General features: G+C 48.2%; 5 protein-coding genes across 5 annotated transcripts; 2 read left to right on the top strand and 3 right to left on the bottom strand.

Moving 5' to 3' along the window:
* Positions 1–147: 147 nt before the first annotated feature.
* GGS25DRAFT_518050 (uncharacterized protein) lies at positions 148–888 on the bottom strand (the record flags this gene model as incomplete). Its single annotated transcript, XM_049263475.1, has 1 exon — positions 148–888. The coding sequence occupies one exon, from the start codon at positions 886–888 to the stop codon at positions 148–150; it is 741 nt and encodes a 246-aa protein (XP_049119922.1).
* A 3,912-nt stretch (positions 889–4,800) lies between these two features.
* Positions 4,801–6,662, bottom strand: GGS25DRAFT_474963 (uncharacterized protein). Its single transcript, XM_049259676.1, has 4 exons — positions 6,361–6,662; positions 6,194–6,298; positions 5,744–6,120; positions 4,801–5,685 (listed from the first exon to the last, which is right to left on the bottom strand). The coding sequence occupies exons 1-4, from the start codon at positions 6,550–6,552 to the stop codon at positions 5,202–5,204; spliced, it is 1,158 nt and encodes a 385-aa protein (XP_049119921.1). The 5' UTR covers positions 6,553–6,662; the 3' UTR covers positions 4,801–5,201.
* Positions 6,663–9,656: 2,994 nt separating this feature from the next.
* GGS25DRAFT_512871 (MFS general substrate transporter) lies at positions 9,657–11,374 on the top strand (the record flags this gene model as incomplete). Its single annotated transcript, XM_049262833.1, has 3 exons — positions 9,657–9,908; positions 9,973–10,269; positions 10,430–11,374. The coding sequence occupies 3 exons, from the start codon at positions 9,657–9,659 to the stop codon at positions 11,372–11,374; spliced, it is 1,494 nt and encodes a 497-aa protein (XP_049119920.1).
* Positions 11,375–12,403: 1,029 nt separating this feature from the next.
* Positions 12,404–15,991, bottom strand: GGS25DRAFT_518047 (uncharacterized protein; the record flags this gene model as incomplete). The annotated part of the gene is made up of 3 exons (XM_049263474.1): positions 12,404–14,912; positions 14,980–15,681; positions 15,810–15,991. 3 exons carry the CDS (start codon positions 15,989–15,991, stop codon positions 12,404–12,406), a joined length of 3,393 nt encoding a protein of 1,130 aa, XP_049119919.1.
* A 2,552-nt stretch (positions 15,992–18,543) lies between these two features.
* Positions 18,544–24,698, top strand: GGS25DRAFT_474956 (uncharacterized protein). Its single transcript, XM_049259675.1, has 2 exons — positions 18,544–22,769; positions 22,836–24,698. The coding sequence occupies exons 1-2, from the start codon at positions 19,082–19,084 to the stop codon at positions 24,533–24,535; spliced, it is 5,388 nt and encodes a 1,795-aa protein (XP_049119918.1). The 5' UTR covers positions 18,544–19,081; the 3' UTR covers positions 24,536–24,698.
* Positions 24,699–25,236: the final 538 nt, after the last annotated feature.

The raw sequence follows: 25,236 nt of genomic DNA, 5'->3' as shown, positions 1-25,236 counted from the left end.
AATCCCCCCCTCCCTCCCCCATCAGCTGATGCTATTTCGATCGACCCTCGTCTTCTTTGGCCCCCTTATGCACTCTTGTACTTCCCTGGATCAAAAAAGAACCCCCCCCCCCCTTCCCCCGTCATCGATTAATGCACTCCCACTCGTTCACCTCCCAATCCAATAAGTCGGCATAACCCCCTGCCGCACGATCGCCTCCGCGATCTGCGCATCCGTCATCGCCTCCTGGCCATTGATCGCGAACCACGGCGAGTCGGGCATGACGTAGTACGCCTGGCCGACCGGGACGTCGGCCCTCGACGCGACGACGATGCCCGGCTCGTCCGCGCGCATGCACCCGATCTGCGCCCACAGCGCGGCCCTCTGCGCGGCGCCCAGGCTCCTCGCGACGTAGAAGACGGGCGTGTACGCGCGGTCGGAGCGCGCCGTGAACTTGGCGCGGAAGCTCGGCGTCCCGTCGTGCGGCCGCAGCTGCTTGCCCGCCAGCGTGAAGTAGCCGGCGCAGTGGGTGCAGGGCTCGCCGCGGCGCAGCAGCATCGCGTCCACGATGGGGTAGGAGCCGGGGGAGTCGAAGGCCTGGAAGTACGAGAGCAGCATGTTCTCCTCGGCGTGCGGGTCCGAGCCGCCGTCCCCGGCCCCCGGGAGCGCGGTCCACAGGTCCGGCTCGCCGTCCGCGAAGAGCAGGGCGGCGGAGAGGTCGACGGCGTCGCTGGCGGTGGATGGGGAGGCGGCGGAGGCGGCGGAGGAGCTGCGGATGCCGCTGCGCACGAACTGGTACTGCGCGCTGATGAGCCCGAGCTGCGCGTAGCTGATGCGCATGATCTGCCCGCTGGCGTTCTTGATGCGGAAGCTGGGGAGCTCGATGTAGATAAATTGGGGGGGCGACATCGTGGGTGGTGAGGGTGTATTATTGTGTATGTATATATATACCGCGTATTACTCGTTTGTATTATAAAGTCCGAGGAGAGCGGGGGAGAGGCGGGATATAAGATGGACGATATGATAAACGAATGTGGTGGGAAAGAAGAGGAAGATATAGACTTTCCTAATGCAATGCAATGCTGGATATGCTGGATGCTGAATAGATACTAGAGCAGAGCAGAGCAGACCTTTCCTTGACGACGTAGAGGTTGGTGATATATAAGATACATGAAGTTTAGTCATACCCAGCGCGTATGTATATCTTTATGTAATAGGCGATTCGTTTCCATATCCCGAGGGGGGGAACAAATTTCCCGAATGGTGTCGTGCTTTCTTTTTTCTCTTTCTTACCAACAATGGACATTCATATTTTGAAAATGTAAGGCGTATGACGGAACATGGCGTGCATTTGATGACTCCCAGCTCACCATCTGACCTCGTATGGATACGAACAAAGACTAATCCTGCACGGGAGACGGCAGGAATAGGCTTGTGTGTCGGAGATAGAGGATCTCATCAAGAAGAAGGGGAGCCAGTAAAAGTGAAGCGATACCTATTGTGATTATAGGCTATTCCGGGGTAGAGTTGGTCAATGTAGTGTTCATGTAGTATTCCATGTAAGTCTCCAGGAGAGGCTCCTCAGATCTCCCCGATCTTCAGAATGTTTCATGAGACACGCTACCTCGTGCATACCCGGCCCGTTTCAGCTACTTTTGGTTGCCGGAACTTTACATGGGTGAGCTAGGCAAGCTACGTGTTATCATAGCTTCTTACTAGGGAAGTGCTTAGTGAGGGTAACGACACCCGGAGAAACGTGCCATGTGGGATGTAAGCCGTAGGGCTGACCCGACAGTTTGGTAATATTATGTACGTACACAGGCCGTCTGATCTTTTGTCTATGGCCCTGAACCTTCATCCAGTCGTACTCTCCACGAACCGCTGATGCATTGCTGCCTTCCTATAGTTTGGCAAACATCAAGCTTCAGGATCATAAGGATTTCGATGCTGGAATGGCGTGTACTAAACTACCTAGCTTAGTAGGTATTATCTCATCGTAAATACCCAACGTCCAAGTAGCTAGTAGCGATGAGCTCCTTCAACACGAGATATGCTAGGTGGATCCGTGACTGCCAATGGGTCCTCTATACATCCATGATACCTACGTAGTAGCAGTAGCCGTGGTAGTAACGGTAGTAGTGACGGTAGTAGGTAGTAGCAGTGGTGGTAGTAGTAGTAGTAGCAGTAGACTGACTACAATCTTCGGCTTTTACTGAAACACCCCACAGTCCAACTTCCTTAGCAGACGGCCCCAACCGTACCACAATCCTCGTTATTACCTACCGAAAGTCCTAAGTTGCTGGGTAGTTCGGCGAGTAATGGGAACTAACATAACCATCTCGTGTCTAAATTTGGGCTGGTAGCTTGGGTTACTTTTTGACAGACCATTTCTTGGCAACGTTATGTTCGGTTGTGGCAGCGTGGGTGACATGATCTGCAAATATATGCGGCGGGTACTACTAGGCAAGTACCTATATGCATGGACATGGAAGATCAAAGTGTTCGGACTAATCTTTTAAGTAGGGCCATACTAAATCGTGTTCCTGAGCTTAGCACCAGACGGATCAGAGAACGACCCTGCTCGTCGTATAAAATGCTTCGAATGTTGCTAGGGCCCCAGGTACATACATACTTATATACCTGACTACTACTAGTAGTACATAGTTATATGTATTCGTACAATACATACAACAATACATACGTACCGTATGTATATAGCCCTGCATAGACGGGAATAAAAAAGGGGAGTCTAAGAACTCTATTGTCTCGTCATTAGACCCCCCACTCCTGTCTTCCACTATCCCACTTGCTTTTGTACGAGAACCACGGATTTGACGATGATGGGGAGACCCTTGTGGTGTTTTTATTGTTGCATCTTATTGCACCTACTTTAAGATCTTAATGATTAATACCCATTTTCTATCAAAACTCGAGCCAAGCACTCACAAAGTTACCCATTAAGCCCAGTAATCCCGAGTAATCCAGTAGGCAAATAAGGGGCAAGAGGCCTCTCGCTTACCTGCCAACCTACCTACTGGGTAAGTACCTGGATCATCAGTTATAGAATCTTGGGTCGTTATAGACCATTAAATAGCATCAGACACAATCTGAACGATTTAATAGGGTCTTCGTATTATTAGCTAACCTCAGCCCCAGCCCCAATCCATTTCTATATTCATATTTATGCTAGGCCTGGTTAGTGCTACTTATGCAGGTATGTAACCAAGTAGTAACTAAGTACACCTAGGTATATCCCAAGTTAGGTATTCCCCAGCCTCAAGCTTGGTCTTATTAGCCAAAGTCTATTAGTCCCCGTCCTATTTTGTCATTGGTTTATTTACCAAAGTAGAACCGGGTTGTTCTTAATTGGGTAGATTTGATTGGCTTATTACCTATCTAATTGGCTGCGGCCAATGGCGCATGCAAATGTGCATGCATTCCCCTGCGGCGAAGTGTATTGCCGGTGAACAGACCAAATTAGGTTAGAGCCTTGTTTACCTGTAGCCTTAATATGTAGCCCTAATATGCATGCACTTCTAACTTCTAACCGGTTTAACGGTTTAAAGGTCGAGACAGTTGAATAGAATAAGAATATTTTTACAAGCCTCTATTCTTAATCATTGTTTTCCATTTCACCTTCTTTTTCATCCTTTTTTCCATCATCGTTCGTGGTTTTGCTAATCATCAATCATCCCAACTCTACAGCCGCATCGCGTGCATCGTCCTATGTCATAACTGTGGATCTTATATGCAAGGTTATAGGCCTCCAACGTCTGTGCTACCAACTACCCCTAGTATCTACCTAGGTACATGGATTCTGTGAATTTCTATCCCAAGGCCCAAGTCCAAGTCCTAATATTGCGCCCACTATTATTATATCAACTCCTCCAGATACCGGTGACCCTCCTACTCCCAGGTTACACTTACAGACACATCCTCAGCACCTACCTTTTGTTTTTCTTAAATGCATTATTCTTTTTTTATTCTATCCTTCCTTGAATGAGTACCCGTAAGCTGATGAGACCGCTTACTGACCGAAGCCACAAAATCATGCGTTCAAAAAAGCAACACGGGGTCGTTGACCTTTGCTATTAGCTTCACTATCTTAAGAGAAATCCATCCCATCCACTGATGTTTTCCGGCTATGCTTCCCCGTGAGCAACTCCGACAATGTTCGGTGTGTTTAGGATGCCGAGGACTCATCCAAGGTCCGATTTCTATCCCCATCTTAGAGGATATCTGAGGTGATCAGTAGCGAAGGCCGCGGATACGAGCTGTTCAGCTCGTAGCGATGTTACGTTCTTGTGCATGTTTAAACATTTAGACAGGGCTAGCGTCTACTTCACGAGAGCCTCTCCCGAAAAACTGCAAGCCATGGATGGCACGTAGCAGTATCGGGTCCCTGCACGCATGTATGGCGCTTAGTAGCGTGAGAAGTGGAGCTGACGCTAGCCTAGGCCATGGGGTGAAGCGATCTCGTTTTCAAGATATTAGCGCCTACACGACATCATTCATCGCCTAAATACTACCTACCTAGCCTTACTTACACCGTAGACACCTCGGTATGCTTAGATGGGCGCCAAACGACTTCTAAACTTCTAGACCTCTTCAGAGTACGGCTCTCTCTTCCATTAATACTCTAGCGTTACCAGGAAGGGAAGATACTGGCCAGATACCGTACTAGGTGGGTACTACCTACGTAGGCAGTTCGAGAGAAACGACTATCTATCCAAGAGAAAGAGCCTTTACGTTTAAGGATACAGCTTTGTCACAAACGTTTATATGGCTAAATACATTCTCTCTTCATGGAGTAAACGTTTTATTACTTTAATTCCCTAATTATTGCTTGTGGCCGGGTTTGCAGCTTATAGTGGATGCGAAACCGAACGGGCACAAAGGGGTAGGCTAGTAGGAAGCTTGGATTTCTAGCTACCTAAAAAGATGACCAAGTGCCATGGCCTGGAACAGCACTACATTTAAGGATACAGCGAAAATATTGCTAGTTTACTCAGCGGCATAGGCTAGTTACGTCTGGAGAATTGTACCGAGGCTGCCGAGGTACTTTGTTTACCTATCAACCCACTTCAAATTCACCAGATCCAGCTGAATTATAGGCCCCTTTTTCACCAACGTCGTAAGAAGATCATACCGTACATCACACCGTCCTAGGTATACCACATTCCACGGCCTTTTTGCAGCTAACTCCAATCCCGTACCCTCGTTCATGCGGTTGTCGGCCCGGAGCGCATCTCGGATTTCCTTTCTGGAAGATACTCGACCGTATATTGCACTGTCTTTTGTATCTGTAGTCCCTTGTCATCCTCCAGTGCGTACTCTTCTGGGCTGGGTTCGCTGGTTTGATTGGTGCTGTCTTGCCCAGTACCAGCACTATTCATCCGCGTCCAATTGCCTTGTTCCGGTCCCCAGTAATTTCTGTTGTTGCTACCCGTATTAAGCTTTGAGAGGTTACTGGCGGTGTAAGCACTTCTCTTGTCGGACCGTTCTCTCGAGTTGACGTAATGTGATGGCATCAGCCTCGGGAACCATTTGACTATTAGTGGTCGAATTTGAGGAAGGCAGGCACAAACGATAGCGACGTTCATCTCAATGATAGTCCACATTGTAGATGCTATATCGTAAAGCGGATCGGGACTCGTAGCCTGGAGGTCAATAGTTGTAACTCTCAAGCAGGAAGTGATCACCACGCTATCATTATTATCAACAAAATAAACACATAACAGGAATTGCTAGGAGGACCACCTACAAGGCTCCGAGAGCGAAAACCATGATCAGTGCGGCCTTTTGAACCCTGGGAACTTGCAACGCATAGACAAGTGGCATCGGGAGTGTCAGGATAATGACGTCGGTTGTAATAGAGAAGCCGGCGTTAGCATACCAGAATTTTCCATTATTAATACATGTGCCCTTCATAGACTTGTTGAAAGCCTTCGTAACGGGGGTGCATTGGAAAATAGTGGCTGTGACAGATGCAATGCAATACATGACTATGATCATTAACATAAAGCGGCACGCCCATCTAAGCCATTTGGTGGGGCCGAATATCCTGAGGTACAACAATAAAATGGACGCCTTGGTTGAGTTGATGCTGGCTTTGTATGTTACCTGGCACAGGTAGAAATACTACGCTCGAGATCTAGTTAGTGAGACCGAGCTCCGAACACACGAAGTAGAAAAGCAACAACAGAAGACGAACCTTGAAGGCCTGGTACTTGTCATCCGGCGACAAGGTAGCGGCGTGTCTACCATAGCCGAAGTGACAGGCTGCGAGCATTATTGCACCCGAGACCAGCGCAAATGCCTAGTAATTGAATCATCAGCCTATTGGGGCTACCCATATATCATCATGATGCTTCGACTTACGAGAGATAGCAGAATCGTATAATCATCCGCGCCCAACTTTCCTCCGGTTCCTATTCGAGCCCAGATTCTTGTGAAAACGATGATAGGGCAGACGGCTAGGAAGACGGCCACGGGAATATACACCGTCGCGGCATTCGTCTCGGAGTACACAAACTCCCCACCTGGCGAATCAGCTCTTGGGAGCATCAACATGTTGGTTGACTGCGAATGAGCGGTCTATCTTCGTACTCGGCTGACGACGACAGACTGAAGTCAGGCCTTCCAAATCAGGTGTGTATTTTACTACATCAATAGAATTACCATACTAATACTTGTCCCAGGCAGGTTTAAGTAAAGAAGATAGAGGTAAAGATGTCTAGTTTTATGAAATGCCGAACATGAAGCTCTCGAGTGACTATTTCACAGACTATGGCTGAATCTGGGGTCGTCAAGGGGGTATAGATGGCCGGCCAGCAGTGACAATGTGAACTGCCACCTTTACAAACGAGACATAAGGGATGAGAAGAGGAGAGGAGAGAAGCTGGGGAGGGTTGGGCCGGGTCTAATTGCCAAATTGTGTGCGTGTTGTACTCAGTTGCCTCCTAGTTTCCTAAACTGTGAAATACCAAAGGAAATCGCATCGGAAGGTATACCAAGTACCTAACCTAAGCAACTATAAGTCAACATGGATTTTCGGTTTCTGGTAGTTACGATCCCTTAATCGCTAGCAACAAGCTCTAAATGGAATTTGGTGTGACGTCGATGGTGTCAATGCCCACGATTCAGTCCCCATAATCCGAGAAGAAAGCTCCTTCCGCTGGTAGATAGAATAGTTGGACTGGCAAGAAAGGTCCAACTTTAACTTTGTGTTGGTGGATTCGATAGATCAGGCACTTCGACCCAAGACGTAATGATTCAAATTTCAATGTTCTAGCATGCAATAGCAACCTGATTTTTATTTTCGACAAGTAGCAATTGCCTTATGATGTTCCAAGATTACTTTTTGTCAAATTAGTATTCCCGGGGTTAAATGTACCTGCCTACTAGGCACCAAATGAGGGAGCATATGAAGAAGGAAGGGACTTTCAAAACATTGTTCCCTTTTCCTTCCAATTCTGCCCAAGTTCACTTTCTTCCCCAGATTTTGACCGAGACATGTACATAATAGCCTCGAGATCAATACCCGTTTCCGAAAAACCTCAAACCAGTCACCAACATCAATCCATACATATCCCTTTCCGTACCTAGGTACTATTCTCAAACTTACGAACCGAGACAAATATCACAGACAGTGGAACATGACACCGGTAGTCATTTTCCCTGTGCCACAACAAGACGTTATCGAAGGAGAAGAAGAAAGCCTCGACAACTATTGACTGCATTTAATAGGTTTTTATGATTGGTAACCCCCTTCCCCCCCAGAAATCACACTATCTTACTCAATTTCAAATCGTACACATTACACATACACTTGCTAATGAAGAACAGCCGAGCCAAATGAGGTCTATCATGTTCAAATGAACGAGCCTTTTTGTAACACGGAATATTCACCGCCATAGCTGTGAAATCGTCGGTTCTAAATCTGAATGGTTATTGTCTTTTGAAATTCGGGCTTGCAAGATCTTTGCCTTTTGCCGGCGTTATATTGTGTGGCGAATTATCAAAAGCGGCTATTGGTAAGACAAGCCCGAAAGGTGAGACAGTATCTTGCAATTTCGCAATTGCATACGACGACCCGTAAAGTTAGGTATGCATTTTATCCCCAAGTGTTCAAAATCTTGCTTTTGTGTTGCGCCTCCTCCAAGTCAGGAACTGATTTCACTTGGCTGCTTCTGTGTGGCTTGCTGTTCTATTCCTCTTCTATTTATTACTTCCGTGTGGTGACGATAATTACTATTGGGTATCCATGCCCCTAACCGTCGATAGGTATGAGGTACATGAATTATAACATAAAAGTAGAGAGTCTATCGAAGGTAGAGCTGAGCTGGTGGAGTTGGGTATAGTTTGCTGATGCTACATAGTAGTATGTAGGTGGCGGTAAATGGTCCGTCTTATTTACCTAATCAAGGGGTAGAACCGGTCCATCGCCTCCGAGAAAGGGATGCCTACCTTCCATACCTCGGGCTCTCCATGCCCGAATCTGGCGCAGATACGGCAATCTTGCCGACCTATCGATTATGCTTATGTCGTGCAAGTCGGCCCCAGCAAGTTTTGGGCGACTTCAATCTACCAAGATAATTAATGGTGATACTGCATGAGTGCTGCATGGGATATCTCTGCGGCTTGTTACTCCATACTCAATGCAGTGCCATCTCGCCTGAGACGTCATAGGCTGGTTCTGGATATCATATACATATCCCCCCATGAGCTAGGTACTGATTAGCTGTTGACAACCTTGGAACAATATGCTATTAGATACCTAGTATATACACCCTCCACGTGCGAGTGAAAGGTGCCTGCTTGAACGTTTCACTCATAAGATCTCATCGTTTACCCATAGAACTTTCCGGGCTTCTGGGAACTATAAGGTTGACCCTTTTTTGTCCCCGGAGATCGGGAAATACCTCTGTGAAATGGCCAGAAGGGCGCGGCGAATTGTTAAGTATGGCATGTAGAGATGGGGCTACCACCGTTCTAATTGCCGGAACGGCGACCGTTTTTGTGCCCCGACAAGTGCCTAGAAACAGGTTGTCACCATGCGACGGAATGTCTTGCGATCTAATTCCAAAAAAGGGATCGAGAGGCAAGAAGGCTAGCGAGGCCGCCTCCATAACTCATGACGGTGTTGTATTATGTCCATAACCTAGTCGAGATGTACAGCAATGAAAAAGGACCAGTACTAGCCACCGGCTAGTTGCCTCTCCTTTTTCAGGGGGGCATGCTATATGCAACCTACCTACCTCGGTCGTAAGTATGCCTCTTTCTCGACTCTCTTCCTCTCCCCTTAGGTACTTTCTTTGTCGTTGTCCACCCGAGAACTTACGAGATTGACTAGATAAAAGTCGATCACACTTTTCACTTACCATAAATCGTTTTATTTCAATTTGGTAATTTTGTTCAATTGTCTGATCTTGACACTTCACCACCAATGACCACCCCTCCGATCTGCGTCGGTGTCACTCTTGTCACTCTTGTCTCTCTTTTCCCCCTCCCCCCTCCCCTGTCTCCCACCCAGCCAATTTAGAGCTACGACCGACTCAACACTTTCAACTTTATGGTTCCATATCCACAGTTCGATTCCTCATACAATACTTCGATTGCCGGGTATGGATTTGCCGTCGAATGCCCCCGAAGAGGAGCTTGCGCGTGAGGCCACAATGCCTACCCACACCACCGTCGTCGTCATGCCCGAGGGTAAGGAGCCTGAGGCCGGTGGCGCTTCCCCCGGTATGATCGATGCCGACGCGGAGAGACGGCTTGTCCGCAAGATTGACCTCCGAGTTTGGCCTATTCTCTTCGTCGTCTACATGATGTCTTTCCTCGATCGTATCAACATAAGCAACGCCCGAATCCAGGGTATGACCGAGGAACTTGGTCTGTATGGTGACAGATTCAACGTTGCTCTTTTCGTGAGTGACCCTCGCTGATGAACTTCATGACGACCTTCAAAACTATGGCGCTTACACACTGCAGGTGTATTTCGTCCCATACATCCTCTTCGAAGTCCCCAGCAACATGGTCTTCCGCAAGCTGAACCCAGCGTATTACCTATCGTTTCTCATGTTCAGCTGGTCGATCATCAATATGTGTATGGGATTTGTGACTAGTTATGAGGGGCTCGTGGTGCTGCGTTTCTTTCTTGGCGCGTTCGAGGCCGGTGTCATGCCCGGAATTGTTTACTTGACGTCCATGTATTACAAGCGCCACGAGTTTCAGACACGCATGAGTTTCTTCTTTTGTTCTACTGTGATCGGTGGTGCCTTTGGAGGGGTATGTGGTTTTCTCATCTACTTACCGGCCCAAGTCATCTTCTGCCCCTTGTCTCGTACCTGCATCCCATCCTTGCTTCTCCCCTTCCGAGTGCCTACGTATCCACAGTCCCTGCATAACCCCCGGATTTTATTACTGCAACTAAACTATTTCCCTCTAGCTTCTTGCGTACGCGATCGCTTCCCTAGACGGCCAACACCACCTAGCTGGCTGGCGTTGGATTTTCATCATCGAAGGCACCATCACCACCCTCGTCGCCGTAGTCTCCTTTTTCCTGATCGCTGACTGGCCCGAGCACTGCCGGTTCCTGACCCCACAAGAGAAACAGCTTCTCCAACTGCGCCTCGCAGACGACAGCGCCGGCTCCGATTCCGGATCGGCGGCGCGCATGGACACACTGAACGCATACGCATACCGTCGCATCCTGACCGACTGGAAGATCTGGCTCAGCGCCATCGTTTACATGGGCGTCGGGATTACGGGGTACGCGACCACTTTCTTCTTGCCGACGATCTTGCGCGAGTTTGGCTGGACCGCACGCGCCGCGCAAGTCCACACCATCCCCGTGTACGCGGCGGCGGCTGTCGGCATGGTGACCGTGGCGTACTTATCCGACCGCCTGCGACACCGGTACGCGTTCGTGATGCTGAGCTGCGTCGTCTGCACCATCGGCTACGGAATGCTGCTCGGCCAGGGCCAAGGAAGCGAGGGGTTGTCCAGCGCAGCCAAGTACGGCGCCGTGTTCCTCGTCGCAGTCGGCGGCTTCGTCGGCACCCCGATTGCCCTCGCCTGGCTCGCCAACAACGTCGCCGGCCACTGGAAACGCTCCTTCTCCTCCGCCATCCAGGTCGCCCTCGGCAACATCGCCGGCATCGTCGCCGCCCTCATCTTCCGCGAGGACCAGGCCCCCCGCTACCAGACCGGCTACGGCACCTGCGTCGCCATGGTATGGCTCGGCGCCGTCGCCGCCACGCTACTGTTCACCGGCATGCGCATCGAGAATAAGCTGCGTGATGCCGGCAGGAGAGACGACCGTTTGGCCCGTCCTAAGGAGGAGGTGGATAATATGGGAGACTACCATCCTGCGTTTCGGTTTACGTTGTAGGTAGTAAAAGTGGCGAAGGGTCAACGCGATCGATGTACGTATTATGGGTTACGGGAGGTTTGCATACCTAGGTACTACTAGGTAGCTAGGGACCAGGGCATTTATGAGTTCATTCCTTCATTTGCTCGCCTTGTTCCGTCGTTTGCATTGATGATGAATCATTAAGACAAGACTGTGTGTGCTGAGTGGAGTGTCCGATGCGATGGATAAAGGAAATGACTAACCTAAGGTTGTCAATTTGCAGCAAACGACTCGGGACAGTGCCTACCTAGTACTATGTACTAGGTCTTACCTGGGATATGATTTCGTTGTTACGTGACGGGTTACATAGGTAACTGCTCACGCGAGACCGGATGAAAACGACCATTAATTTCAATGTTTTTACTTCTTGAATTGATCATTGTGCCCTAGACTGTCATACATGTATCGATACAATTCTACAGTCCACCCCTTACCCTCCCCACGCGAGTCCCCTCCAGCCCAGCCCTAGCCCCGATGTGCTGCGTAATCACTTCCTTTTGCTAAGAGGAAATGGTCCTGGACGGCATCATCGCCTTTCCCGTGCCCAAATCATTCCATTCGTTATCTCTTCAATCGTAGGGGTTCCTTCTTCCTCTTTAGTCGATCCAGCGAATCTTCTGTTAACGAGAAGCGTGATACTATCCAGCCTCCTTCCTTTACTTCCTTTCCTCCCCATCTTTGCAAAGGCTGGCCGCAACGACTGGCGTAGGGAAACCCATTTTTCAGCGCATTTGTATTGCCCAAATTTGTGAAAAGAAAAAAATTTGAAAACTGAAAGGGAGAAAAATGCCAATGGGATCAAATGATCCGGGTATATGCCATGTTTCGAAAGAGTGAGAAAGAAATAAGACAGACTTTGGAGACCACCTCGACGAAAATACTAAAACATCGTAGTGACCATGTATTTGCGTATTGATTAGCTTGCAGTTTCGATCCACTCGTTTGCCATGAGCATCCAAAACTGATGGCTTCAAGGTAAATCAAGTTTTAGGATGTTAGCATGAGATTCTATAGCTCGTCTTTGAGATGTTTTGCCTTCTCAGTGGCGGCATCGACAACAGAGCTAGCCGTATTACCGGCCTCGCCGGCAGCGCTGACCGCCGTAGCGGATGCGGCACTGGCAAAACTGGATGCTGAAGAGAGGCCAGTTGAATATGCACCGACAAGACGCGAGTATACGGACTCGGTGAAAGGTGGTTCTTTACCCGCGACGAGTTCGGAAACTAGAGAGCTCACGATCGAGAATTGAGATGCAGCGGCATCATTAGCTGCGCCAGCATAATCTCCAGCTAGAGCTGTCGCGGACGAGACCTGACTTCCTGCTGCGTCTGTGGCTGATGCAGCATAGTCAGTGGCAGCAGTATAAATATTCTCGTACCACGGTGTAGGCGTAGGGGCGCTGTAAACCTGCGAACTGACGCGACTTAAAAGAGCGTCCCAGTTCTCCCCGATATATTCGCTCGCATGAGAAGCTAGATCACCGACCGAACCTGCAATAGATTCTGCTCCCTCGCTAGCGACAGAAGCGGCCGAGGCAACTGATTCGCCAGCTACAGACGCGACGGATGAAGCTGATTCCTGTACATTGGTTGGGGTCGGCGCCGCGGTCAATGAGCTCACAGCTGTCGATGCAGCAGACAAAAACTCAGAATATCGAGCATGAGCGATACCTACACCAGCATAGTAATTGTGCTTGGCCTGATCCAGTACCTTCTCGGCACTCTTTTCCACGCCTTCTAAATAGCTACTAGGAGTCGGCTCAGAGGCACCAATTGCGACCTTGGCGGATTCATAATGTTGTGATGCCCATTCAAGTGAGTCATCTAGGTTTCGTTGGGCAATGGATTGGACCCGTTCCCAATCCAGCGATGGCACAGTTGGTACACCTGGAACCCACTTAGCGGTAGGGGTGCCGTATATTCCTTCCGATGCTGCTGTCATCGCAGCATTCAGCCTCGAGTTCGCGGTCGCAACAGCACCAAAGTATGCATTCGACACTGAACTTAACATCTCTTCATGGATTGGCTTTGGTTCTCCATGGATCTGAGCGGAAACGATAGACATAGCTCGTGAGTAGTGATCCGCAGCCCCGGCGAGGGCAGCGGTGTACGCGGACTGGGCAGCGGAGGTGATGCTAGCAGGGACGTCAGACTGTACCACGGATGCAGCACTGGAAGCAGATGAGACAATGTCCTCGTCAAGAATAGGTTGCCGAGAAGGAACAGATTGAGCTGCAGCTCCAAATAGGGCTGACTTGACTGTGGTTGTTGGGATACCTTCGACAGGTATAGTCGGGTCACTAGGCTCTTCAATAATGGTCTCCTGAACCTGCTCCGGGCCATCGATGAGGTCTGAGGATTGTAGTGTCTCATCAGAGTTGGCGAGGTTGGTAGTTTCCGATGTGTAGTCATTAGCATTGTCGACCGGGTTAGACTCTGCGCTGGCAAGAGAAAGTGACACCGTAACCGTCTCGGAATCAGTAGAAAGTACTGGTTCACTGACTCCTTCATCGGCAGACCCAAGGCTGCTCTCAGCCTCCCTAGGAACGGTGGAGGTCATCGACGCACTACTTTGAGCTTCACTCTGAGCCTTTCTAGCAACATTTATTGCCGCCAACTCAGTCATCTCAGTGTCGAAACTTTCACTGGAGTCGCCCGCTATCGCTTTCCACGTGGCGACCTGCTTTAATCGTCCTAATTCTTCGGCGGCGGCCTGTGCAATACTCATACCCTCATCTTCGATCTCAGCACCTATTTTTTGTGCCTCAAGAAGTCCAGGGTGCGTAGTGATAAGCTGTTTAAACTCGACCGTCCACTCATCGAAGCGTGCCTTCAACTCATGATATTTCTTCCAATCATTGTACGTAACACCGTCCATCCATGCCCATTTCATGCCAATCTTCTGTAGAGCGAGATCACGGGTCTTCTGGAGAATAGTGTAATGTTCTTGAGCAGCCTTGGTAACAGCGATTTCGGCCTCCTGTTCATATGTCTGTCGCCAAGTGCGGATATCGTGGGCTTTGTCCCTGATAACTAGACCAGCAGCCCGGATAGCGGTGGCCAGCTCTTCGTCTCTCTTAGTAGGGTCGTCACCGTATTCCTTGATGATGGACACGATAGACTTTTTCAACCCCTCAAGCTCGGCGGTGGCAGATTCTTCAAGTTGTTTTAGGAGAGCTTTGCCCATTCCCTCGGCCTGTCTTTGGATCATGCGGCTGGCAATCTCAGTAACACGCTCTTCAATCTCCGTTGCACCCTCCTCAGCGGCCTTTGTGAACTTTCCTTCCCAAAGTTCAAGATCCTCAACAACAGTCTTAGCAGCGGCCTCGCGCACCTCCTGTGGTGTACGATTCTTTGTCTGTTCAACCTTGATATCCGCCGTAGATTCATCAGCTCCAAAGTGCTCTGTTTCGCCCATAGGAAGCTCAGACTCAAACTTGGTAGGACTTTTAGCAACTGCTGTAGCCGATGAAGAGGTGGACGTCGTCGCCTTCATAAAGGTGGACTTAGAGGCAGAGCTAATTAAACATTAGCAAATTGTAAGCTTGAAAAAAAGAATTAAGAACAAGCGTGAAAACAACTTACAAATTCCCTTCTTCATTAGCTGATTTTGCCTTTTTCTCATTATACCTACCTAATCGTTCGCCAATGCGCACAAGCTGCGGCTCAACTTTCATGACATACACATCACGCAAATGGGGCCAAACGGTGGAGTCAAGAAAGGCGACAGTCTTATGCCAAGTCCATACGGCTGAGGGAACGGCGGTATTGGCAGTGAACGAGTAAGCAACATCGTACCCTCTAGCCGCGTATGGCTGTACGACCAAGTAGGCCGGGAACAGGAACTCATGGTATGTCTGCAGCGCATTTGTCCGTGCAATATCGTAGTAGGGTGACACAGCGTTAGAGACGCTCTCGACGTGAGGCGCAACAGCTTGATCATATTGAGCCTTGACCAGTGCTTGGTACGTATTTAGCTGGGGTTGAACAATCTTCTCCCATTTAGCCTTGCTAAAAGCTTGAGCCTGTGCAACTCGTGGGCCACCATACTTGACAGCATAGGCTTGAGTAGGTGTGATAAGAATACGATCGACCTTTTCGTAGTATGGCTTTGCCATATCAATATATGGGGCGGCATAGGCATCGTAGTAAGGAGTGACGTGTGGCAACGCCGCTGATTTGACTTCAAAGTATGGTTTGCAGATCCTGGGTGTTGCATCGGTGCACTCTTCGATAGTAGAAGGACAGCGGACAAGGAGAGTAAAGATAGAGTACCATGTTAGTAACCTGTAATATAACCACACATTAGTTCCGGAGCAGCTATGATACTACTGCATAGTACGTGGGTATTTGAACAAGTATGCTATATCATATCTTGCATATCTTGTCATTCTGTGCCTCTCCCCAATACATACCTTGCGACGATATTGAAGCTCCAAGCAAAAAAGCTCCTCCTCTTCGGCTTGGTAGCCCTCTGCCTGGGAGCTGTGCTGTGGCCGTTGATGTTTTTAGTTCCATTCACCCCATTAGCTCCTCTGGGCCCTTTAACAATTCCATTCGAATTAGACTTGGACTTTTCGTCCGTTGGGACAGCCATAATGACACTCTTAATTGAGGTTGATAACAGTATCTAATATGATTCTCATCAAGGTATCGTGGAAATATAGACAGACGTATGTAAATTTGGACACGTTGCCACCGAAAACAACGGAGGGTTCGGAAGCGATGAGAGAATGAGACGCGATTAGGCGAAACCGACCGGGGTCCAACTGGCAAGGGAGATGAAGGGAAAAAAAAGATAGTTATCGAGTCCAAGCTGTTCACCAAATTTTGTCAGCATGGAGATGGACACCTAACTACTACTTGAGTGGTAGACGATGTAGGTCAGATTATGGCGAATATGCGAGTAAGTAGTGGATTAACAATCTAGAACTAAAGAGGAGGTAAAGAGTTGATGTAATTGTTGCAAAAATTCAGTGGGAAAAATAATAGAATGAGCAAAATGAGTACATTAGTGTAGATAGGTGGAAAGCGGGTACTGTCAACGGTGTTAGGAGCTTTGACGATTTGACGATGGGCTCGGATGGGTTTTGCGACAGTCTGGGACTAGGGGGAGAAGGGAAGGGGGAGCTAAGGTTGCTGTTTCGACTCCTTGCAAGTTACAACTGTGAAGTTGCAAGTTACCTAATAGAACATTGAAGCTAAATGATACAAGGGGCACAAGGGACGAAAGGGACGATACAACGAAAATTTCAAGAATGAGGTTATTGATTATTTTTATCCCTTTCCTCTACCACTTAAAAAAGTGATGATCGCATAAGTTGTTTTTGAAAAGGGAAAATAACAGGGAAAGGAAAGAGGTGAACGGTGAGCTGTTAGACGGTGGGATGATGGTGAACTGAACGGTGGTGATTGGATGATAACTAAGTGATAAGAAGTGTAGATAGTGAACACCCCTGTAGATATGACGAAACAGCCTTGAGATAACTAACTACCATGTATTAAGTACTACTACTAGTAGGTACTACATGTAGGTAGTTAGTAGTTACATGGTATCACGGTATCCGTGAAAGAGCCATCGGCAATTACTATAAAAGGCATGTAACGTATTGAGTTTAATTGGTGAAGATTGAAGGGGTTTTTAAACATTGAAGTTGCATATATGGATGGATGTACATAGGTAGAAGATCCTACTCACAATATAGTAATAGTAATACCAGGAAGCCTTATGCTGTAGCTCTTGTGAACTCCTAATTCCTTAATATTAGTCGCACAAAAAGAGGCGAGATAGTTATTGACAGTAATGTATAATGTAGGTTAGGTAGGTAGGTAGGTAGGTAAGCAAACAGACATTTTGCATCAGGAAACCGTCCTTTCATAGGCAGTCCACTGTGGAAATAGTTGGTAGTAAAAACAAGTCTTCGCTCATTTCAGCTCACAGGTTCTTGTCACTTATGACGCTTAGTCCCATCTCACCCGTTCTCGAAGCTGCAGATAGGTTATCTGGTCACTTTCCGATACCTACATCATCTAGCGTGTGCCACAAGATGTGTTGAAGACGTCATAGGACGGTTGGCCGACAACAGTTGAAGACTTGAAGTGCATACATAATAACTACACTAATACCTCAGTTCTCGATACACGAATCCATTCAAGTTACATAAGTACAAGTTTTTTACTAATACCTATCAAAGTCTACTTAGCGCTCCATTTTTCAACCCTGGACACCAACATTTGAACCCAAACTACCGGAATTTCAGATGGAGGATCGATATGTCTGGTAGCCTTATACATGCAACTAGAGCAGAATAATAAATGCCTGCAAACATACATGTATGTAGTTCCTAAGGCTAGGTAGGGTAGGTAAAGTGCATCAACGTTGAATATTGGCATGATCAAATGGTCATGCGTGTGTACCTAATCATGTTGCTGTTACTCTTGCAAGGCATACTAATTTTTTTTTATATAATATCTAGGTACCAAGCTTTGGAAACTGGGAACCGACATCTGGAAATATTCAATGATCAAATGTTATATCTGCCTAACTAGGTATCTGGTATCTAAGGTAAGCTGGGCTCAACAAAGGAATTCGGCGAGTCCAATTTGCCATCAAACTTTACAGTCAGTACCTACATGTACTTCGTAGTCATGAATCTACTATACTGGCTTCAATTCGACATGAATATAAACTATGGGCAGGTAACTTGGAATGCTTGCATTGCCCAATAAAAGTCAAAGGTAATTAATAGTATGATACATGACTTATCATGGACGTTCTAATCAATCCAATCAGTCTCATCTTTATATGTAGTAGTTATGGATTAATAGTAAGTAGTCAATGTATCCGTTTTCATACATACTACTTATATGTATGTACTCAAGTTGTCATCGGCTCGATTATTTCCGAGAGAGCCTTATGAATCCAGGGTGCTAATTATATGTAGTACATACATAACTATGATGCATGTAACTATGTACAGTATCATGTAGAAAGCGCTACTACCATGGATGGTACTGCCATAATTAGTACCTACAAGGCATTGTTACCACCAATCTAGACCCCGGTAAGCACCTGGGCAACATTGAAAGGCCCCTCCAGCACAGCACCAGCTGAGTAATCGTTAGTTACCGAAAGCAACACTAGAACATTGAACTTCAATGTTCATCACACCCAAGCTAAACTTTACTTTACCAACTACTTCTAGTTAGCTACTACCTAAGGTTGCGCGGTCACATCGTCGAGCCTAGCCATCACCACCTACTTTGCCGAATAATCATAGCAAAACTCGCATCGCTATTAGACGTTTCTACCTACCTACCTAAGTACCTACCTAGGCACTTACCTATTTCCTAGTATAAAGTGTCTCGCTATTAGACTTCGTGGCTTTTCAACGGCATCGACAACGTCCTAAACCAAAAACCAACCTCAGGCATCTTCCACTTTATTCCACGTCACAGATAATCCTTTTTTTGCTTGCACTTCGGTATAGCTGGCATAGCAAACAATCTTGATGTCTGCATGTGTCAACTATCAGCAAATTCAAAATATTTAATACCTCACTTGCCGCTTATTCTTTGTTACTACTCACAACAGTTACGATAGTCTCATGGTCTAAGTCCCAATAGGAGCAGCCCTTAGGGCACGACTTCCAGTCTTCACTATCCACTCCAACTTTGCCTCGTCGTTATGGACGATTGGCTGCCAAACCCCGCCGAATTTCCCAACACCGTTGAGCGACGCCATCTGTCTACGACACAATCCAATACCATGGCCGAGCAACCCGCCGCGAACGTGCAGTCTCTGGGCAACGATGCCCTTGCCGACCCCGATACTTGTCGGATATGTCGAGGTGAGGGCACTGCCGACGAGCCGCTCTTCTACCCATGTAAATGCAGTGGCAGTATCAAATACGTTCACCAAGATTGTTTGATGGAATGGCTATCGCATTCGCAGAAGAAACATTGCGAACTCTGCAAAACACCCTTCCGCTTCACGAAACTCTATTCTCCCGATATGCCGAAACGTTTGCCTTTCCATATCTTCGTCACTCACATGGCCAAATATATATTCCGAAATGTGCTTGTTTGGATGAGGGCTCTTCTGGTCATTAGCGTATGGCTAGGATGGCTTCCCTACCTCATGCGCTCGGTCTGGTCTTTCCTGTTCTGGATCAGTGACGAGGGCTTTGGTTCTAGCCCACCGCTCTTCGATGGCCGGAATGCCACTTCTATCGGACGAGGCGATTTATCTTCATTCTCCGTCACTGGCACAACTACTTGTGCATCCACCCCCTTGTTGGCCGCTACCACCACCGCCGCTAGCATTGGGAGCATTATTGACCAGATTCCCGTGTCTAATCTGCTGAAGGCTATTTCGAAGCCTCTGAACACACCACCCCCATCTTGGCTTACTGCGCTCCTAGGTCTTTCCCCCGTTCCCGAGAAATCATCCCCAGGTTTTAAAGATCTACTTAATGTGACACGGTTCGATCATATTACCATCTCGCCTGTTGCTGGCCGTCCATCCTCTTTATTGAGTGATGTTGCCATCTTGAAGAACTTTACACGCCACCCTGCTATCAACCGCACCGTTATCGCCGTACTCGAGGGCCAGATCATTACCTTGTTGGTCATTGTGTGCTTCATTTTGATCATACTGGTTAGAGATTATGTTGTCCAGCAGCAACCGGAGATCAACATGCGTGCGGCTTTCGCAGCAGCAGAAAATGAACAAGCCCCTCTCGCTGCGGCTCTCAATGACTTTGTGCTCCGTAATCCGGACCCGGCGGACGATTCCGATGACTCCGATGACGATTCTAGCGTTTCTGGCGTTTCCAGGGGTGAGTTGATCGGTGGCCGGAACATCGAGCAGGGTGAAATACATCAAACAGGCAGTGCACCAGACGTTGTTGATACACAGGAGTTTCAACAAGTAGTTGCCGAGTTCCGCCGGCGAAGGGGGATGCGACCCAATGCCGAGGCTCAACAGGGGAGTTGGCACCTAGATCACGATCCCTCTGAGCAAGATCAAGAACCGCAACCTAATTCGTCCACGCAGCAAACTTTGCTTAATCAAACACTCTCGAATGCTTTCAATGGGGAAGCCAGCTCGGGTGATAACGACCCCAATTCAAAAAGTACGGTAACAGAATATCTACGCATCTACCGAGAAGCTGGGGGGGACCAGAAGAAAATCCTTCAAATCATTCGAGATGAGGGCCTTGAGGACCGCATGCGATATTGGATTCGCATCACTCAGACGATGGGGACTGCTCCAAGACTCGTCGATGCGAACAACCCAGATCGACGAGATAGCATCGGAGGCTCCACAACACATCGACACGAGCATCGCCCAGATGAATCCTCCGAGGAATCGGAGTCGCTTATGGCCAACAGAACTAGTAGCGATACCTCAAGTTGGACATGGGCTGAGACTGATGATGGAGACGGCACCACGAGCCAGAGTCATCGCGATAAAGGGAAAAGTAAGGCCATCGAATCCCACATGGAAGAAGGTACCTCTTGGCAATCTTGGGGGGGCGAATTCGGTGATATTCACCCGCATTCATCTAGTAGAAACAATCATGGAGACGACAACGACAACGATAGCAATGATGCCCCGTCACCCTTCTTGTTAGCTTCGACAAGACCTCGATCCGCTTCAGATGGCCCCCAAGGTCCTAAAGGAATTAATGCGCTTGCAAATAATAACTGGTCTTTCTCCAACGTTCCATCTGACCCACTAGATGTTCCTCGTGGCGTAAACTTGAATAGTTCTTCCCCAGCCGGGGCCGCTTCAGCCTTTAGCCCTACACCTCATCCTACAGAATGGCAACGTCAATTTGATATCGAAGAATCAAGGCCAAATACACCCAACAGGCACGAAGCGCAAAATCTCGGGCAGTTGGATACAAATACGCAAGCCGATTTTGGAATGCCACCTAATGCTGACAATAGAGTGGGTGGCGAGGGCGGAGAAGCGCTTGCGGGAGATATCCCGGCCGAATACCGTGCTGTTGCTGTCGGAAATGCTCAGGAGACAGTAGCACGACAACCGGGCGGCATCGTGGATCGTGTAGCTGACTTCATGTGGGGCGATTTCGAAGTTGGGCAACCAGATGGCATAGAACCTGAAGAGGCCGTGGACATATTCGGTGACAACCAGAACGCCCCTTTCTTCGATAACGATCGCGAAGAAGAAAGAGAAGAGGAGGTCGAGATGGCACCCGACGTTGTTGAAGCTGCTGTCGCCGCCGGTCTTGATCCAGAAGCAGTCGAAGATGCCGAAGATTTTGAAGGGATCATGGAGCTTATCGGCATGCGTGGTCCTGTCGCAGGTTTATTTCAAAATGCGATCTTCTGTGCGTTTCTCGTGTCCATCTCTATATTCTTTTGCGTTTTTGTTCCATACAATGTTGGCCGTGTGTCAGTCTGGGTCGTCGCGAATCCTACTCGCCTACTCCGTATAGTTTTCAGCATTTCCAAGTTCGTCCAGGACGCTGTTCTATTAGCCGTTGGTTATACCTCTAGCTTTGCTTTCGCCCTTATTGAAGCGTTTAGAATACTCTTCAAAATCGAGCAGGGGAAACAATTAGTACACACTATAAGGATCGATACTACGCATATTGCCACAGGCGCTCTCGACAGGATTGTCGCCAGCTTTCTCTCCGAAATGCCCCTGTTATCAGTTAGCGAGGTACGAAACTTCTCAGCCATCAGCCATGAAGCCCTCGTGGTGGTGAAGAGCGATATCCATTACTCTCTCTCATCTATTGGACACATCTTTTCATACTTTTTCGGGGGTGACTATTGGAACAAATGGGTCTCGGCCAAGTCTTTCGTTTCTGTCGCCGGTCCAGCTATGATCCAGTTCCTTAATTCGATTCCTGCCCTTGCCGTTCAACCTGGATCGTGGATGTTGAACCTTAGTCTTTCTGGTTCACCTTCGTTGCCGAATGCCGGCCTAGCCTACTGGGACGCGAATGACAGAACATGGGCTATTCTGATTGGTTACATGTCTCTCTGCATCATGGCTGGGCTTTACCTCGCGAGGGGGACGCCCCTTTCCACGGGGCAGACCGCTCAGGAGTGGGAAGCCTCGATAATCGATGTCTTGAACCAGGCTAGCGGTGTCATGAAGGTGATTTTAATCATCAGCATAGAAATGCTAATATTCCCGCTGTATTGTGGACTGTTGCTGGACTTTGCACTGCTTCCACTCTTCGAGGGTACCAGTGTGAGGTCCCGTTTACTGTTCACATATAACTTTCCCCTTACCTCGATCTTCGTACACTGGTTTGTGGGCACAGGTTACATGTTTCACTTTGCCCTGTTTGTTTCGATGTGCCGAAAGATCATGAGGAAAGGCGTGCTGTGTAAGTATTACCCTATCGGTTCTTTTCACGGCTGTGTACTGGGAAGCATTGCTAATTCGCCTACAGATTTTATTAGAGACCCAGACGATCCCGAATTCCACCCAGTGCGCGACGTTCTTGAACGCCACGTAACTATGCAACTCCGTAAGATATTGTTTTCGGCATTCGTCTACGGCGCACTCGTCGTGATATGTCTTGGGGGAGTTGTGTGGGGATTGTCTCTGGCTTTGCCCAACGTCCTGCCAATCCACTATTCATCTAATGAGCCAGTTCTCGAATTCCCCATAGACCTTCTCTTCTACAACTTCTTAATGCCTCTAGCCGTCAGATTCTTTAAGCCGAGCGACGGACTGCATGCAATGTACACGTGGTGGTTCCGCACATGCGCAAGAACTCTACGGATAACATGGTTCTTGTTCGGTGAACGACGCATTGACGAGGAAGGTACATTAGTCCTACGCAAGGAATCTCCTCATCAAAACCAACCCTGGTGGTGTCGGTTTTTCCTTGAGGTTAACGATGAGAATCAAGTCGTACCAAAGACGTGGGAAGATACTTTTAAGGAGGGCAAGTCGAAGCCTCTGTCGAGAATTTCTACCGAGGAGATGGTTCTTCACAGCTCGAACAAGAAGAGCCTCGTTGAATCAGGGCAGTTGATTCCAAATGGGCGCTTCGTACGATCCCCGGCATCCGATCAGGTCAAGATCCCTAAAGGTCAGTCCGTGTTTCTCGACGTATCGGAAAATAATCAAAGAAAGGACGGCAAAGAAGATCGACCGGAGGCAGACCTATATTCTGGTGTCCACTACCAGTTCGTGTACGTCCCGCCTTGGTTCCGCGTCCGCATCTTTCTTTTCATACTCTTTATATGGATGTTCGCTGCCGTCACTGGAGTTGGCTTCACGATCGTGCCGCTGGTGTTTGGTCGCCGCATGTTCAAGGTCCTGATCCCTTCGCACATACGAACAAACGACATCTATGCATTTAGCATCGGCATCTACATCCTCGGCTCCGTCGGCTATTTTATCTTCCACCTACGAGCTATGCTCGGTAAGGTGAGACACTGGATGGCCTCTGCGTTAGATTCAATGGTAGATCGCCATGCTCTTCGGCGTGTTCTTCAATTTGCAACCCACGCATGCCAATTAGTATACACCTATGTAGTTCTACTCATAGTCTTCCCCCTCCTCATAACGCTATTAGTGGAGCTTTACCTGCTCATGCCGCTACATACGTACGTATACCTTGGAGCAACGGATACCACTAGGCGGCTTGAGGGGTTCCGAGAAGGCCATACCATTCGCGTCATACAGGCTTGGACCTTGGGAATCCTCTATCTTAAGCTCAGCTCTCGGGCCTTGACTCTGTACGGAGGCAGGCCTGCACACGCCGTCCGCGCTGTACTGCGTCGCGGCTGGCTAGACCCCGATGTCGGCGTGCTTACTCGCGCGTTTGTGATCCCCGGAGTGTTAGTGTCGTTCGTCATGATCGCCGCGCCTCCCATGATAGCATGGACAGTTTTGAACCGCGGCATCGAGACCAGCACCGAAATCACTCACGAGATGCGTGTCTTAACATTCCGCCTCGCCTACCCGCTCATGGCCGTCGTCTGGGCCGGGCTCCTGATGACGCGCAGGATGCTACGCGTATTTCAGGGATGGCAGGTCCGCATTCGTGACGAGGCGTACCTCATGGGCGAACGTCTTCACAATTTTGGTGGCACGGCTTCTAAAGTCACGAATTGGAGGGCTAGCTCGAGGCTATAAGAATTAAGATGAATAGAAGAAAGAATAGGTGCAAGCTACAGCAGGATGGATCATGAATGATCGAACGGTTAGGTAGCGGATGCAACTATAAATTAAGTAACGTACCGACGCTATGAATTGATTGTATTGAATTATTATGAATTGGGTATTTTTCCCCTGATTATTGGTGTTCATTCTGTTTCGTGAATCCGTAGTAGGTATTGTCATTGTGTGGGGTTGCGTAGATGTATACAGCTATACAAAACTGGGAGCACAAAAGAACTTGCCGCTGCTACACACCTATTTGCCGTTGCTAACCCACCTGCTTATATCGTACGATTCCAAGAGACAGCTGGAAGAGGGGACAAGGGGTTAAGGGGGGGTAAGAGGTAAGTTGTAAGTTGTATTCCTGAGGAGGAAGATGCCTAGGTTAGATAACATGTGGATGGTTCGTGATAGGTAAATAACTGTATAACATACCTAGTACCTACTTACCTATGTACATAGGTATCTACTTCCATTGATCAATTATCTCGAACTATGTAGGTACATAGCTTCTTCTTCTTCTTCTTCTCCCTTTTATACCTACCTAACCTACAAACATACATGTCCCCAACATTACCTAGGTACAATTATTCTCTGGACCACCTTAATAAATGCATGTGGCTTTTACGTATTGCACATATATACATACCTAACCTAGGTACCTACCTACCTACCTA

The sequence above is a fragment of the Hypoxylon fragiforme genome, assembly GCF_022984875.1.
Source record: "Hypoxylon fragiforme strain CBS 206.31 chromosome Unknown GGS25scaffold_2, whole genome shotgun sequence".
In the NCBI taxonomy this organism is placed as follows: Eukaryota; Fungi; Ascomycota; class Sordariomycetes; order Xylariales; family Hypoxylaceae; genus Hypoxylon; species Hypoxylon fragiforme.
This window is presented reverse-complemented; position numbering and strand designations above follow the sequence as displayed.

Excerpts from the sequence above, each read along its gene's own strand:
- GGS25DRAFT_474956 (XM_049259675.1), top strand. The coding sequence starts at position 19,082 with ATGGACGATTGGCTGCCAAACCCCGCCGAATTTCCCAACACCGTTGAG. Across the intron at positions 22,770-22,835 it reads CATGAGGAAAGGCGTGCTGT|ATTTTATTAGAGACCCAGAC; the intron begins GTAAGTATTACC and ends ATTCGCCTACAG.
- GGS25DRAFT_474963 (XM_049259676.1), bottom strand. The coding sequence starts at position 6,552 with ATGTTGATGCTCCCAAGAGCTGATTCGCCAGGTGGGGAGTTTGTGTAC. Across the intron at positions 6,299-6,360 it reads ATACGATTCTGCTATCTCTC|GCATTTGCGCTGGTCTCGGG; the intron begins GTAAGTCGAAGC and ends TTCAATTACTAG. Across the intron at positions 6,121-6,193 it reads ACAAGTACCAGGCCTTCAAG|TATTTCTACCTGTGCCAGGT; the intron begins GTTCGTCTTCTG and ends TCTCGAGCGTAG.